The sequence below is a fragment of the Gallus gallus genome, chromosome 7 (genome assembly GCF_016699485.2).
Source record: "Gallus gallus isolate bGalGal1 chromosome 7, bGalGal1.mat.broiler.GRCg7b, whole genome shotgun sequence".
NCBI lineage: Eukaryota > Metazoa > Chordata > Aves > Galliformes > Phasianidae > Gallus > Gallus gallus.
Window position 1 is genome coordinate 13,425,648 of NC_052538.1, and position 12,892 is coordinate 13,438,539.

At 44.1% G+C, this 12,892-nt stretch overlaps 1 protein-coding gene across 10 annotated transcripts in view; it reads left to right on the forward strand.

Moving 5' to 3' along the window:
• Positions 1 to 43: 43 nt before the first annotated feature.
• Positions 44 to 12,892, forward strand: part of PIKFYVE (phosphoinositide kinase, FYVE-type zinc finger containing) — a 64,151-nt gene continuing 51,302 nt past the window's right edge. For 3 of the 10 annotated variants that reach the window (XM_040703665.2, XM_421967.7, XM_015289536.4), the window contains exons 1-4: positions 461 to 487; positions 2,622 to 2,803; positions 4,267 to 4,446; positions 10,274 to 10,392. In XM_040703665.2, the coding sequence (XP_040559599.1) occupies positions 2,632 to 2,803; positions 4,267 to 4,446; positions 10,274 to 10,392 (471 nt within the window). In that variant the 5' untranslated portion in view covers positions 461 to 487; positions 2,622 to 2,631. Of the gene's footprint in view, positions 108 to 460; positions 1,005 to 1,031; positions 1,128 to 1,331; positions 1,408 to 2,621; positions 2,804 to 4,266; positions 4,447 to 9,453; positions 9,507 to 10,273; positions 10,393 to 12,892 lie in introns of those variants that run through there. The other 7 variants (XM_040703669.2, XM_040703670.2, XM_046943850.1 and 4 more) reach the window with 6 other exon arrangements.

Here is a 12,892-nt window from a genome sequence, read left to right on the forward strand (position 1 = left end):
CCCGCCCCCCGCCGTCCCCTCCCGAGCCCTCCTCCTCGCCGTCGGGGGCGGACCGGGGTGCGGCGGGGGCCGCCCGGCGTCTTCCTCGCCCTCCCGCGGTAGCCGCAGTAAGTGGCGCCGCGCCGCCTCAGCAGAGAAAGCGGGTGCGCCGAGGCCTGGGCGCTCTGGGGGTGGGGGCGGGAAACGCGCGTCGCTCGGCCCGGGGGGCGCCCCGCGCTGAGGGGAGCGGCGGGCACAGCGGGGAGGAGCGCCGCTGAGACGCACCCGCAGTGCTGCGCCGAAGGCTGCGCCCGCGGGGCGGGTCCCGGTAGGACGCTGCCCCGCCCAGCGGCTCCGGGCGGCGGGTGGATGAGCGCGGCGCCTTGATTAGCGACGCCTCGGTCCGGCGCCGACATCGGCGGGCGATTGTGCGGGGCTGCGGGCGGGGTGGGGAGAGGCGGTGCCCGCGCCTGCGGCCTGCACCCGGCCCGGTACCCGCGGGCGGCAGGTGAGAGTTGCGCGGTTTCGTGTGGTATTCGGCCGCTGTAGGCGGCCGGTGAGGCGCGCGAGGCTCCTCGGCGAGACCCCGCCTCACGGAACGCTGCGGGGCCGCCGCCCCGGGCGGCCGTCCTGCAGCCGCGCTTCGGTCCTGAGCGTCCGAACGCCCGGCCGTAGGAGCCGCGGGCCGGGCGGTGCCGAGCCGTGCGTGGCCCCGGGGGCCTCCGCGGGTGTCGCGGCCTCCTGCCGGCCTCAGCGCCCGCCGGTTCCCGCCCTGGCACGCGCCCCTGCTGGCGCTCTGCTGGCGGGCAGCGCGTGATCGCTGGCGGTGTCGCAGCTGAAATGGCCTTAAACGCGTCCCCCGTCGCTGCTTGGTGAGGAGCCGGGCACGCGTCTGCTTCGTGCCGCTGCCCGGGCCGCGCCTCCCGCCGCGGGGAGCCCGGTGTGTGTGGGGTCACTGCCGAGGAACGCGCTCCTTCTCCCGTCAGCTTTAGCGGGGCTGCTGCTGCCGCCATAGAAGCAAGCAGGTTGTTTTGTTTTTCTTTTTCTCGAAGGTGAAGTTTATTTTCCAGACCCACATATGCGTTGTGTGCACGTACCAGAACTCTCTTGTTCTCCCGCCCTGCCAGGCCGCAGCCGGCTGCTGTGAGGTGATTTGGCTGCTGTGGGATTGCTGTTGGGCTCTGTAAGGGTGTTTTGATTTGGCGCTGTGGGGAGGAGCACAGGCACCTTCTGCGTGCACTGTTTGGAATGGAAGTTAGCAATTACCTTCAGGATTGAAAAAGCTAATCCGAATTTACCTGAAGAAGGCATTTTCTATACGCTTTTTGAACAATGTCTTTGTTTTCTTTTAGGGTTATGGGAACATTACGGGAAAGCATGAACCCAGGGTGCTTGCTGTTCAGGGCAATGTGCTGAGGAGTCCTATGGGTAACTTAGGGATACTTTCCGTTGTGTGTTTGTTGTGGGAGCAGTCAGATCTCAGCGCCTGAGCTGCATGCAGTGCAGTCTGTTAGCACTCCCAGTGTCATGCAGAAACCGTGGGGGTTGTTATTGGGAGTTCTGAGAACTTAAAAGAAAATGTTCCAGACAGCAAAATGGGTATATGCTGTAGGAAACAGCTGTGGGAACTGTGACTTCAAAAGGAGCATGCATCAGCTGCCAGGCAGGAAATAGGCTGTTAAACGGTTTTGATCCTGGGCAGAGATAAAGGGGGTCAGGTGGTCACATCAGCTCCCTGTGTTGTGGCTCTGTCAGATGTTTCAGTCATGCTTAAGTAAAGATGAAGGAAGTAAGTACCTTAGCTTGTAGGAATAGCATTACGAGTGGAAGATATCAGGAGTCTGTTGAGCCTTAAGGATTTAGCATGTGGGAAAGTATGACTCTGGGCCATATGAACGTCAGCTTTGATACACAGCAAGTGGGGTCAACAAGTATGACTTTCCTAACACAGCTCCTCCCCTTTCCTTCCTTTAATGTAGTTACTCTTGAAAACAAGGAAGTTTGCAGGTGTTAGGTACAGCAGCAAATAGAACACAGCTTGGGTTGCTGTGCCAGTGACTTGCATGAGGTTCTGCATTGTACCGCGGAGGGAACGAAGCTGTGTGCCACCAAACAAACTTAGTCTTCCAGTCCTGTTTTTATGTACATTTCATTGTATTGCCCATTCTGAAGTGAACCTGGCCAGAAAAAGAAGTGTGTCTTGTGCTTGCTGAGGTACACCAGTTTAGTCATTACAAGGGCTGCAGATGTCACAGTATTAATGCTTTTTTTTTAATCTGAAGTTGAACTTCTCTGCATGCACGTGGAGTCTGCATTTGAAAAATTCAAACAAGTCAAATCCCATAACGCAACTGCCAGAACATGTTGTCAGGCTCTGTGGGTGTTTGTTTTCTTAATCTGTTTGCTCTGGATCTTTAGCTAGCAACTCTGAATTGCTACCTCTTGTGGTGCTGCTGTCTTGTCACTGACCAAAGAGGCGACTTGGAACCCTAATTCTGGCCCTCTGACCTGTGCTAATAGCAGATGTATGTGGTGGGTGGGTTGAACGTTTCCCTCAGCATTTGAGACGCCTCTTTTTTGGTTGACTGAAGAGATCTGCTTCACCACCTTATGTATAATGTGTGTTGCTGAACTGTTTTTAGGGCACGTGAAATGGCAGCAGATGACAAGCAGTCTCCGACACTGGATTCTACCAGTGATCTACCTCGTTCCCCTAGCAGTCCATCTCATCTCACTCACTTCAAACCCCTGACTCCTGACCAGGATGAGCCTCCTTTTAAGTCAGCCTACAGCTCTTTTGTAAATCTCTTCCGTTTCAGCAAGGGTAAGCGCTTGGGAGAACGTGTTTGCATGCGTTTTGTGCTGTTTTATTCATGGCTTCTGCTGCCACATAAATCTGTGGAAACACTTCTGAACATAAGAGTATAATGTAAGACCACTGGCCAAGTGGATGGTGAGTCGATCTTCTGTGTGGAATGTTACGCCTTGCTTTTGGGTGACATTGTAGAGCTTTGCTGTGGGAGAAGATAGCCAACATCTTGCACCTGAGCTCTGTGGTCGCCTGTGAAGGTCAGAGACAAGCCAGTCAGCAGACAGTGCAAAATGCACAGTGCTTCTTATCTGGCTGTCTGAGTGTCCCTTGCTTGTATTAAGTTTTCAGGGCCAAAACCAGCAGTAACCCTTTGCCAGCTTATATGAGTGAAATATCTGCTCGCCTTTCCAAAGCAAGTTCTTATTCCAGACTTCTTCCACTCCTCATCTACCTCCATACCTTCGTTTGGGTGGCAGGCAGTGGAGCTGCAAAAAAGCAGTGTACTTATGGGAAGTCCATCCTTAATTTGTATGGCTTAGGTGTTCTCCGTCGAGCGTTATGAAGGTTTTGTAAACTAAAATGTTGTAGTTGATGCTGGCCTTTGTGCTGCGTCTATCAGGAAAACACTTAGGTTATTGTTAGGCAAGCTCTTATAGAACTATGTGAGTTTCTGGTTTTGGTTTCTTGAAGAATCTAGCATAGAATGGTGAAAGAATGCACCTGAGTGCATCGTGGGAAAACTGCCTTTGTCTCTGCTGGAGATGGCAGCCCAGTCAGCTGCTTTTGTTTATGCTGTTCATTTTCCAGCTCTGTGAAGCACACTTTCTGAGGAAAAGGAGCCAAGATAGATTTTTGTGTAAGCAAGATGATCTGTTCAGACTATTCTTAGGCAGGATGAAAAATGATTGCTTGATATGACCACTGTTAGTTTGTACAGTAGAATATCACCTGTCCTAATTAATTTATTGAGAGGAACATAAATTTGGTCAATATTGGTTTAGTTTGTTTGTCTCTGGCAAATGTAGCTGGAGTCAGCAAAGTACTGTTTTGAAAGAATGGAAAAAAACGTCTGTGAAACAGCACACAAGATGGGCACGTTACTGGAATCACTGAGAACAGGTCTATGCTTGATCCTCTGACAGAGAAGAGTAGTTTATTAAAGACTGTGGTAACTTTAAAGTGACCACAGGACTGGCTGATAACATAACTGAAAATCTCCTCTGAGGGCAGAAGCTTATTATAAAGGGTAGCTATTCCGTGTCAGAAATAGTTCCTGCTTGCTATTTTTTTAAAACACTTTTCACATTAGGGATGTTTCTGAACTGATGTTTTTATGGCACTTTTCAGACTAAAAATACGTATGTTTTGTTATATATAATAATGATCCAAATGAGGGTTTCGCATATTCTACTGATTTTCACTGTCCTATCTGAATGGTTGGTTGTTTTTTTTCTTTTGCTTTTTGTCAACTCCAGATGATGGCAGGCTTTCATCCCCAGCGGAGAGAGCAGAAGCAGCACAGACTGATTCACAGGCACTAAGCAGCAGCTGGTCCAGTCCTCAGCATCCCCCCAGGGCTCAGTCTCTGCGGTCACCAGTTCCGTACAAAAAACAACTAACTGGTGAGCTACAAAGAAGATCTTCCTCAACCCTAGGTAATTTCATCTCCTTATGCTACAGGGGAATATCATACCAGCCAGTCTGGGTTGCTTTGGAATGAGGTGAAAGGAGGTGAACAGAGGATTCATTGTGTAGGTCAGCAGTGGAATTTGGTATCAGGCTACACTGTTTCAGTAAGCGAGGTTGCACTTCAACCTCAGAAGCATACCTCCATCTTTTCCAGGGTTCCAGCAAAATACCAGTTGGTGGTGGTTCTGCTGTTTCAATGGCAAAACTCTGGAATGGAAGAGGCTGTCAAAATATGTTCAATGTATTAAAACAACTTGAATCTTGATAGTGAAAAAGGGCATGTTGTTCTGAGAGACTTCAGTTTCTTAATAGCAATGTGCAAACTCCAAAAGCTCGGTCCGAATGAGATTGCTGTTGGTGTCATCAAAAGAGTTTTTCCTTCTAGCTGTGTGGAGGGGAATTGAAGAGGTACTTGTCTGAACCTTTTTATTTGTAACCTAGAATCAGTTACCACATGCTGTACTAAGTTTCTTGTAGCTGGAGTGAGAGTTGAATGTGATTTCATAAAGCCATTATACAGTTGCACTTCTGAAGACATGGAATAGCTGGTTAGTAGGGACTGCAGAGGTCCCCCCCCCGAGATCTGTTTGATAGTCTTGAGCAAGGCTGGGTAAAGATCCTGCGCCAGGCACTATTTCCAAGAGTATGGTACTTATTGCAAACACATCAGATCTTAAACATAATGTGTGTGCTTTTTTCTGGACTAAGAAAAGTGCTTAGTCCAGAAACCACGTCCATTGTCTTCCTCACTGCACTCTGGTGCTGTTTGTGCTATTCAGTTGTACCTGTCTCAACAAACCAAGGAAGTTGGGTTGTTTGTTTGATATGATGTGGGCTATTTTTTAATTTTTTATTTTCTTCCCCAGGGTTTTTCTTAAGCACCCCAAGTACAGCTGTGTGCTCTTGGCTTCATTGTCAACTTACTTTATTTCACTCTTAGTTATCTCTTGTAAATCACTTAGGCGGTATCTCTGGATTGTGGGTTAGAAACCTCTAGGCAAGGTAGGTGATTTGGTACAGTAGAAGGCAGAAATAACCTTCATGTTTGACATCTGCTGGGAGTGTGCAGCCAGAATAGTAAGACTTAGTCAGAAACTGTTGCTGGGTTATTCCAAGTACTTTTCAGAAAATTAATACCTGTTCTTGGGTTTGGATGAAAGTATGCTTAGAAACAGGAGTTCCATCAGGAAGGAAATAAAAGAAGACCAAACTGAACTTGCTGACTTCCTGAAGAAATTTCTGTGATACTTGGTGCTGAGTGGCCTGACTCAGGATTAATCATTTTCTGCATCTGCTACTAACCTTGGTGCTGTAACAAACACGAGCTATGTAATTCAAGTAAAAGCCTATGGGTTGGGTGGAGAGGCTTTGCAGGGCTTCCTCAGGTCCATGTTGCTGTATTTGAGGAGGGAAAAATCTTTGCCTCTTCCCTCCCCTCAAATCAGGCTTTACTTTTTTTTCAGAAACGAGCTTTAGAAAATCAATTCTCATGCTTCATTGTCTTCAGAGGTACTGAATGAACAGATCTTTGAGGATTTCCAAATATGGAGTGAAAGAGAATTCAACTTCTGCCGTTGTAGCTAATGCTGGATTGCAGAAAAAGATCTTTTAAATTGTTCTCCTAACTAAAAAGAATCATGAACTTATTTGTAACTCTTACTGCGGGTATTTTTACTTGCTCAGACACCTAAGCATGAAAGTAAGTGATGTGATTTACACAAATGCCTTGATTTGTGGTTCAATTCACCCACTCTGTTCAGCGTCAGTGAGGTGTCTGATCTAGCTGAGTTTTCTTGTAACATTGTATCTGCAAGTCTTGAGTGTTTTTTTTTAGCTTTGGCCTTTGTTCTTAAGAGATTGTTCCAAACAACAGGGACAAGCGTAAGCAGGAAAATGCTTAAGTCCTTCACCAAGGTCTCTCTAGTCTACTTGAGTTTAAATATTATGCCAAGTTTAAGCAAATTCAAATGAATAAATAAATAAAGGTCTTGGAGCAAGGCTGCTGGTGCCTCTATGCAGTAATGGAATGGAATTGCTTCTGAAGATGCTGATTCCTACCCTTGATCGATCCATTAGCTTGCACTGCCTGCAAGGGAGATATTTTTGTTCCTCAGGGACCATGCTGTCTGGCAACTGCAAGTGCAAGACAAGAAGGAATGGTGGCTTTTGTAGGAGAGTGTCTAGTATCAAATGTGTGGGATTGCAGTTGTGTGTTTCCTTTAGGACTGCTTACATCAAAACATTATGTTGGCATGTAATGGCATTTGTGAAAATAGGAGGAACTGCTGGATACCAGGTTTAGGTCAAAGATACTTTGTGGGTTGTGTTGTATGGCAGAAAAACCAGTACTGACAGTCTGCACTGACTTGTGTATTCCCTCTAGGGCATAGATGTCCAACCTTTTGGCTTGTCTGGGCTGCATTTAGTGAACAGGAATCGTCTTGGGCAGCATATACCTAGGTTGCTCCAGAAGTAATGCCTCCTTTTTATTTTGATAGAAACAACAATGTATACAAAGAGCACAATAATACTGTTTGATAGAGCAAATTCCCAGCTACCAAACGCTATTTTTTCAACATAGTCACCACCGTTAGCTATGCATTTTCACTAGTGATGAACAAGAGCCTGCATGCAGTGCTCATAACAGTCTGCACCAGCAAAAGTGACCTGCTGTCACCACTGCTGAAATGCACCACCCGTTGCCTCACTATGCTCATATTCACTATCTGGTCTCCATATATGTTCACAAGCATCAGTGAATGTCAGCGGGTGACATTTTTTCCCATGGAAGAATTCAGTGACACCCTTTTCTTCATACGCGCTCCCATGTGAGGCACCATTTTGTCAGACTGCCCCTCTGTTGGTGTCATGCAGCAACAAAATGAAATGGAGTATTGGTGAGAGGGTTCAACCTCTACTGCCATACCACCAACATCCACCCCTGATGTTACAGGCCAATGTAATAAAATGGGAGGCACTACTTTCAGATCAGCCTTTACAAGATAAGCAGTGTTGTTAATATATAAGTAACAAAGCATTTCAATTTAAAATAATTTTCTTAAACCATTAAACCGAGAGAAACAAAACCATAAAAACTAGTGTGATATTTGACCTTGCTTTTGTGAAACTAACGCACCACTTGGGTTCAGTAGCAGTGGTTGCAATTCTTACTGAGGTCTTAAGGTGTTCATGAGAGCTTTCTGATGAAATTTTACTCTCCCTGTATGTCATTGTTGACAGTAATTGTTCAAAGTGTGTATATTTCTAAAAAGCAATGGCATGAATAAGGTGTGATTGTGAAGCAAGGGATATTTTTCTCTGTTAAGACAGGAATTGCCAAAGTTTGGTAAAGAGTCACATTCAGATTTTGGAGTTGAATATCTGATTGGACATGCCTGCTCTAGGGTAACGTGCTGCATTCTTTACTGGATTTCCAGCTGAAGAAGTTGAACTGCTCTTACAGAAACAAAGCACCCAGCTGGCTATACTGGAGTGTGTGTGTGTACCACCTGTGTGTGCTGCCAGCTGAGTGCTTTCCAAGTGCTTGATTGAACCTAAGTAGTTTGAGGATGCTTGAGTAGTAGCATGATGTCCCAGCTATCAAATCCAGTTTAAGGAGAATTAGATACACTGACAAATTGGAGAGGGAGCATTGGTAGTAAAAGTGATTCTAACTTGTTACAATAAAGCTGCTGGTGCTACAAGATAGTAGCAGACTGACAGGCAAAGGGGCTTAGTAGATGTGAAAAAGGGACAGCGATCATATGAGAAGGAAGAAGGTCTAAGGAAATTATGTGGTGGCTGTTGGGAAGCATGAAGAACGTGACCTATTACCCGAGCATCTTTTTCATTGAAAAAAGGCCTTGGAAAATGGCATACTTTGCACTTTCCTCAAGTCACCGATGTACAGTGTTCAAGCCATTACAGTGAGCTTGAATGTGAAACTGTGTGCTTTGGCCATGGCAACTGGAAAGCAGTTAATGTTGCATTATCAAAACTGTGGTAACCCTGGTAGGGTTCTTTGTTCATTGTTGAGACTGTGTGAAGTTCCACATCTGATGTTAGTGTTTGGTCAGCTCAGCAAATCTCTGAATTGAACTCAAAAGAACATGTAAGCTTAGTAGGTGGTTATAGCTGGAATAGTGTTCTACATTTGTAGTGATCACAGTCCAGATTCAGATCACAGATCAGTAAGAAAAGGCAGAAAACATTGTATTTCAGAGGATGTGTAGATTTTGCTGCTATAAATATTGGTAGGAAGGATGAGGATTACTGTTGAAATATGAAATTTTTTTTGGCTCTTTAAGAGTTAATTTGTAGCATATGGGGGACAAATAGGATAGAAATAAGTCAAATTGGAAATCAGTATGGGTTTCAATTGGCATACAGAGTCCATGTTCAGGAACAGTGTGGATGGGAAAGAAATGGAAAGAAAACACAGCAAGTAATGCAGCAAGCAGCCTTTAACTAACAAGAGGCCCGGTGGAGGGTAAGACATGACATTTCCTCAGCACTGAGTATGTTCATAATTTAGTAATCACTTTCCTTACAACGTTTGTGGTTAATTGGGCAGGAGACCTGATAATAACTTCCTGAAAAAGTCACTTAAATCACCCTAGAAAAACTTGGTTCTGTTAGAAAGCATGCTTATTTGGCTTTTAAATAAATTCCAAGTGGCTAGCCACTGGATTTGAGTACTCAGGTCACTCTGTGTTGTACAGAGTTCATTACATGCATATACAATTAACTTAATTAGCTAAAAATATCTACTAAGAACCTGAAAAGAAGGCATGGAATCTTGCCGTTTTAATCACATTACTCTAAGGGTTTTGATCTCCTGCACACAGAGGCACAGCTGAGTTCTCACTGCAGTGCAACAGTTAACAGCCTTCTGCTGGTGCTGTCAGCGTTTCTGCTGACATCAGTGTTCTCTAAAGCTGTAAACAAAAAGCAGCCGTGTCTGTTTTTCCTGTACTGAGGGAATCAGATTAAAATGCCAATTGTCAGATGGAGAGCGGCGAAGCTGGTAAGAAACTTCAAACTATTCAGAAGAATTGTTTATTTAGAAAGGTGACCCTGACATGTTGGTTAAATACAGCACTATCTGCAGATCCTTCTTGGAGAGAAGGACCCAGTTTGTAACATGTACAGCAATGATTCAAAGCAATCTCGCATTTACAGGGAAGAAATTAACTGTATGATATTCTTATTCAGTAGTCTCTTACTGTAGTTAAGTAAGAATGCCTGTATAAGTTCTCAGCAGCTTGACTTTTTTTAAGTATCTAACTTCTGGATAAATTTTATTCTGAGTTACTGAATGTAATAGCAACTGAGCTATGGAGTTCTTAGACTTGTTGCAGTCGTTTGTAAGTAAGCTAAGCTTAAGCCATTGACTCATACCAGTCCTAGAAGGAAGGTAATAATTGTTACAGTTATTTTGTGAGTATTAATATCCTAGAGGGCATTCTAAAGCATGACTTCACAGCTTTCTAAAAGGATATTGCAAGATTAATATAGTAAACTGAAAATTACTTCTGTAAAAGATGTTATAATTCTCAGAATTTAAATGGGTTTTTGTAAACACTTCGAGAATAGTATTTAAAATGCCAAAGTAAGCTATCAGACATCAAAAGCTCATTTTGGAGGAGAGGAGTGTAAGGGCAAGAAATGATGCACGCTGTAACTTTGTGAAGTGCCTATTTATGCAAACATTTCTCTCCAATAGGGTTTATGTTGTGGTGTAAATGTGGATGTGCCATGGAATGAGTGTTGCCACTCTCCCTTCCTTTGCAGACAATCGAAGGAAAGTGGAACCTCCTCTTGGAGGTCATGATCCTCGAACAGCAGTTCAATTAAGAAGCCTCAGCACCGTCTTGAAGCGCCTCAAAGAAATCATGGAAGGGAAGAGCCAGGTACTTCTGAGGGGTTTGTATGCCGAAGCATCTAGAAACTGAGCTGTGTACTGAGCTATTTGGTCTTCATTTTTTTATGTATCGTGAAGATTTTTTTCAAATGTTTGAAGGATGAGTGAATGAAATCAGAACTCATTGTGTGAGTGCATGGGAAATAATTTAAGCTGATGGCTGCTTTTGACATGTCAGAGGTCTGTAATTGTTCATTTTTTTGAACCTACACTAGATGTTCCCATTTAACAGTACTTCCCATTTCTGTATTACCTTATCTAGTATTACCTGACTATTTTCTTCCTTGAAGGCACTCCTTGGGGAGGAGAAACACATTGCCTATCAGAAAGAGTAACAGGAGTTCTAGGGATGAATCAGATCTGTTTACTGTGGTAATGAATGTTCGGCAGTATTCACTTGAAAGTCTTGTTCTGTTAACCGTTTTGACTCAACTGACAGTGGTCTGGTGGTTGCTATTAATGTGCTGCTTTTGCTTCCCTCTGCTGTTTTGAATGAGGCCTTCAACCGGAGGATCTAGTCAAGAGAAGAAACCACAACTATTTATAAGTCATGATATAAAAAGCTGTGTCTGAGAACACAAGGCACGAACAGGCAAAAGTATGTTTAATTAAATTAAACTGGAAAAAGGCTTTTGTCTTGACAGCTTTTGCTGGTGGACTTTGAGTAAACTCACTGAAGTGCCATTCTGCTTGTAAAAGAAACTTTGCTTTGACAGAGAGTGATATTTTGAGGGGTGAAACTAAAGCTGTTCATTGCAGTTGGCAGGACATCGAGTATGGCCCTCACTTATTTTTCAACTTTTGACAGATTCGGAAGGCCTTGGAAATTTTATCTTCGAGGTGATTGGGAAACTGGTGTTCAAACAGGCAGGATGCAGCTGTAAACTAATGAGTCTAGATCTTTCTCTGGGAGTGGTCTTTCAGTTGTCAGCATACTGACATGTGTACACATGATGATGCCTTGCTGCCCCTGCCTGCAAACACGTCTTGCTTGAGTCACTTCAGGCAAGTTTCTTCTCACTACGGAGTTGGCTTAGATCTAGAGGAGACCACATTACTATTGTAGAAGGCACATGTTACATCCTGAATGTTACTGCTAAGAGTAACGGGTTTCTGTTCTGAATCCTGCCTTGTAGGCTTTTCTTGCTATGAATGTTGGCTTCAAGCTGAGCAAGGCAAAGGACTTACAAGATGTTTCTAGTTTCCTTCCTCTATACTTCTCCCAAAATACAGAGAAATCAGCAATGGCTGAGTTCCTCAACACCCAGCCATAAGTAAATGTGGCAGAAGCAATGTGGTAGAGGGTAGGGGTGCTGGAGGTTATGCATGTGGATAGAATGTGCTATGGCTAGAATAGGCATTCTGCCCACGTGGTAGAACCGGAGACTTTGCTCGTCCTGCAGAGAACCACAGCAAAAACTGCCTGAAGTTTATTATTCATGTTCAAGTTATCTAGACTGTCTTGAACAGTTTTGACCTCTTTCTGTACAAGATCTTTTAGATAAATACATCGTGAAATTGTCATCTTGGTCAGATCAGCTTTCTTTTCTGTGCTTATTCTTGGCTTGTTTTAAGAAAATTTATGCCGTTCTTTTTCTTCCTAAGAAAAATCCCATGTATTCAGTTCCTCTAAGAGGGCTCATTGCCAGAATTGAACTCTAGCAAAGAATGATTCACAGTCAGAGCTGTCACGTGACCATTAGCAGTTGCCTCCATCCATGGTGACTGTAGCTGACGTGCTCAGAATTATAATTGATGGATTTGTCTCACTTTGTTTATAGCTACATCAGCACATGGAGTTTTCACCTCTTTGTTTTCAAGCCTTAAAAATTGAGACCAAACTGTGGCTGCACCCTTGCTGTGTAATCAGTATATGACATTATCTGCTGAATGTGTGTTCTGTAGTTGTCTTCACATAGCAATTAACCTGGAGTTTTGAAGCTACATCAGTCTTAGAGTCAGCTTTTACAACTGTTTACTGAACAGTGAGGAGTTTGGCAATGTAATAAAACTTTATAGTTTTGTCCTTTATCATTTCAGAAGACATCCTAGTGTTAGCTATTGAAATGATCTCGCATTGCAAATTCCTGAAAGCTTAATTAACCTCTGAAAAACTGAACCTCAGCCATACTAAGCTGTGTTGGTTGAGGACCTGCTGTGCAAGGAGCAAATGAAAAGGGAGAGGCAATCGATGCTTTGTTTGTTGCTTCTTGACTGTTACGTAGAGTTCATGGTTTTCGTTTTGTTTTTCATCTTCTGGTTTCCATCCATGTTGGATCAAGAAGGCAAAGGCTTGTTAGATTTAATCTCACCATTAAGAACTGTCTTAGTCTTCTGGCTTGCTATAGAACTGTGAAAAAACTTCTGTGCATGTGGGCGTGTATGTGCATGCACAAACTTGAAAAAGTGACATTATCCTTTAATGTGCACAGCCTACAAAGCAATCATTAATATGAACGTGCTTTTTTTTATTTACAAAAAAGTTTTCT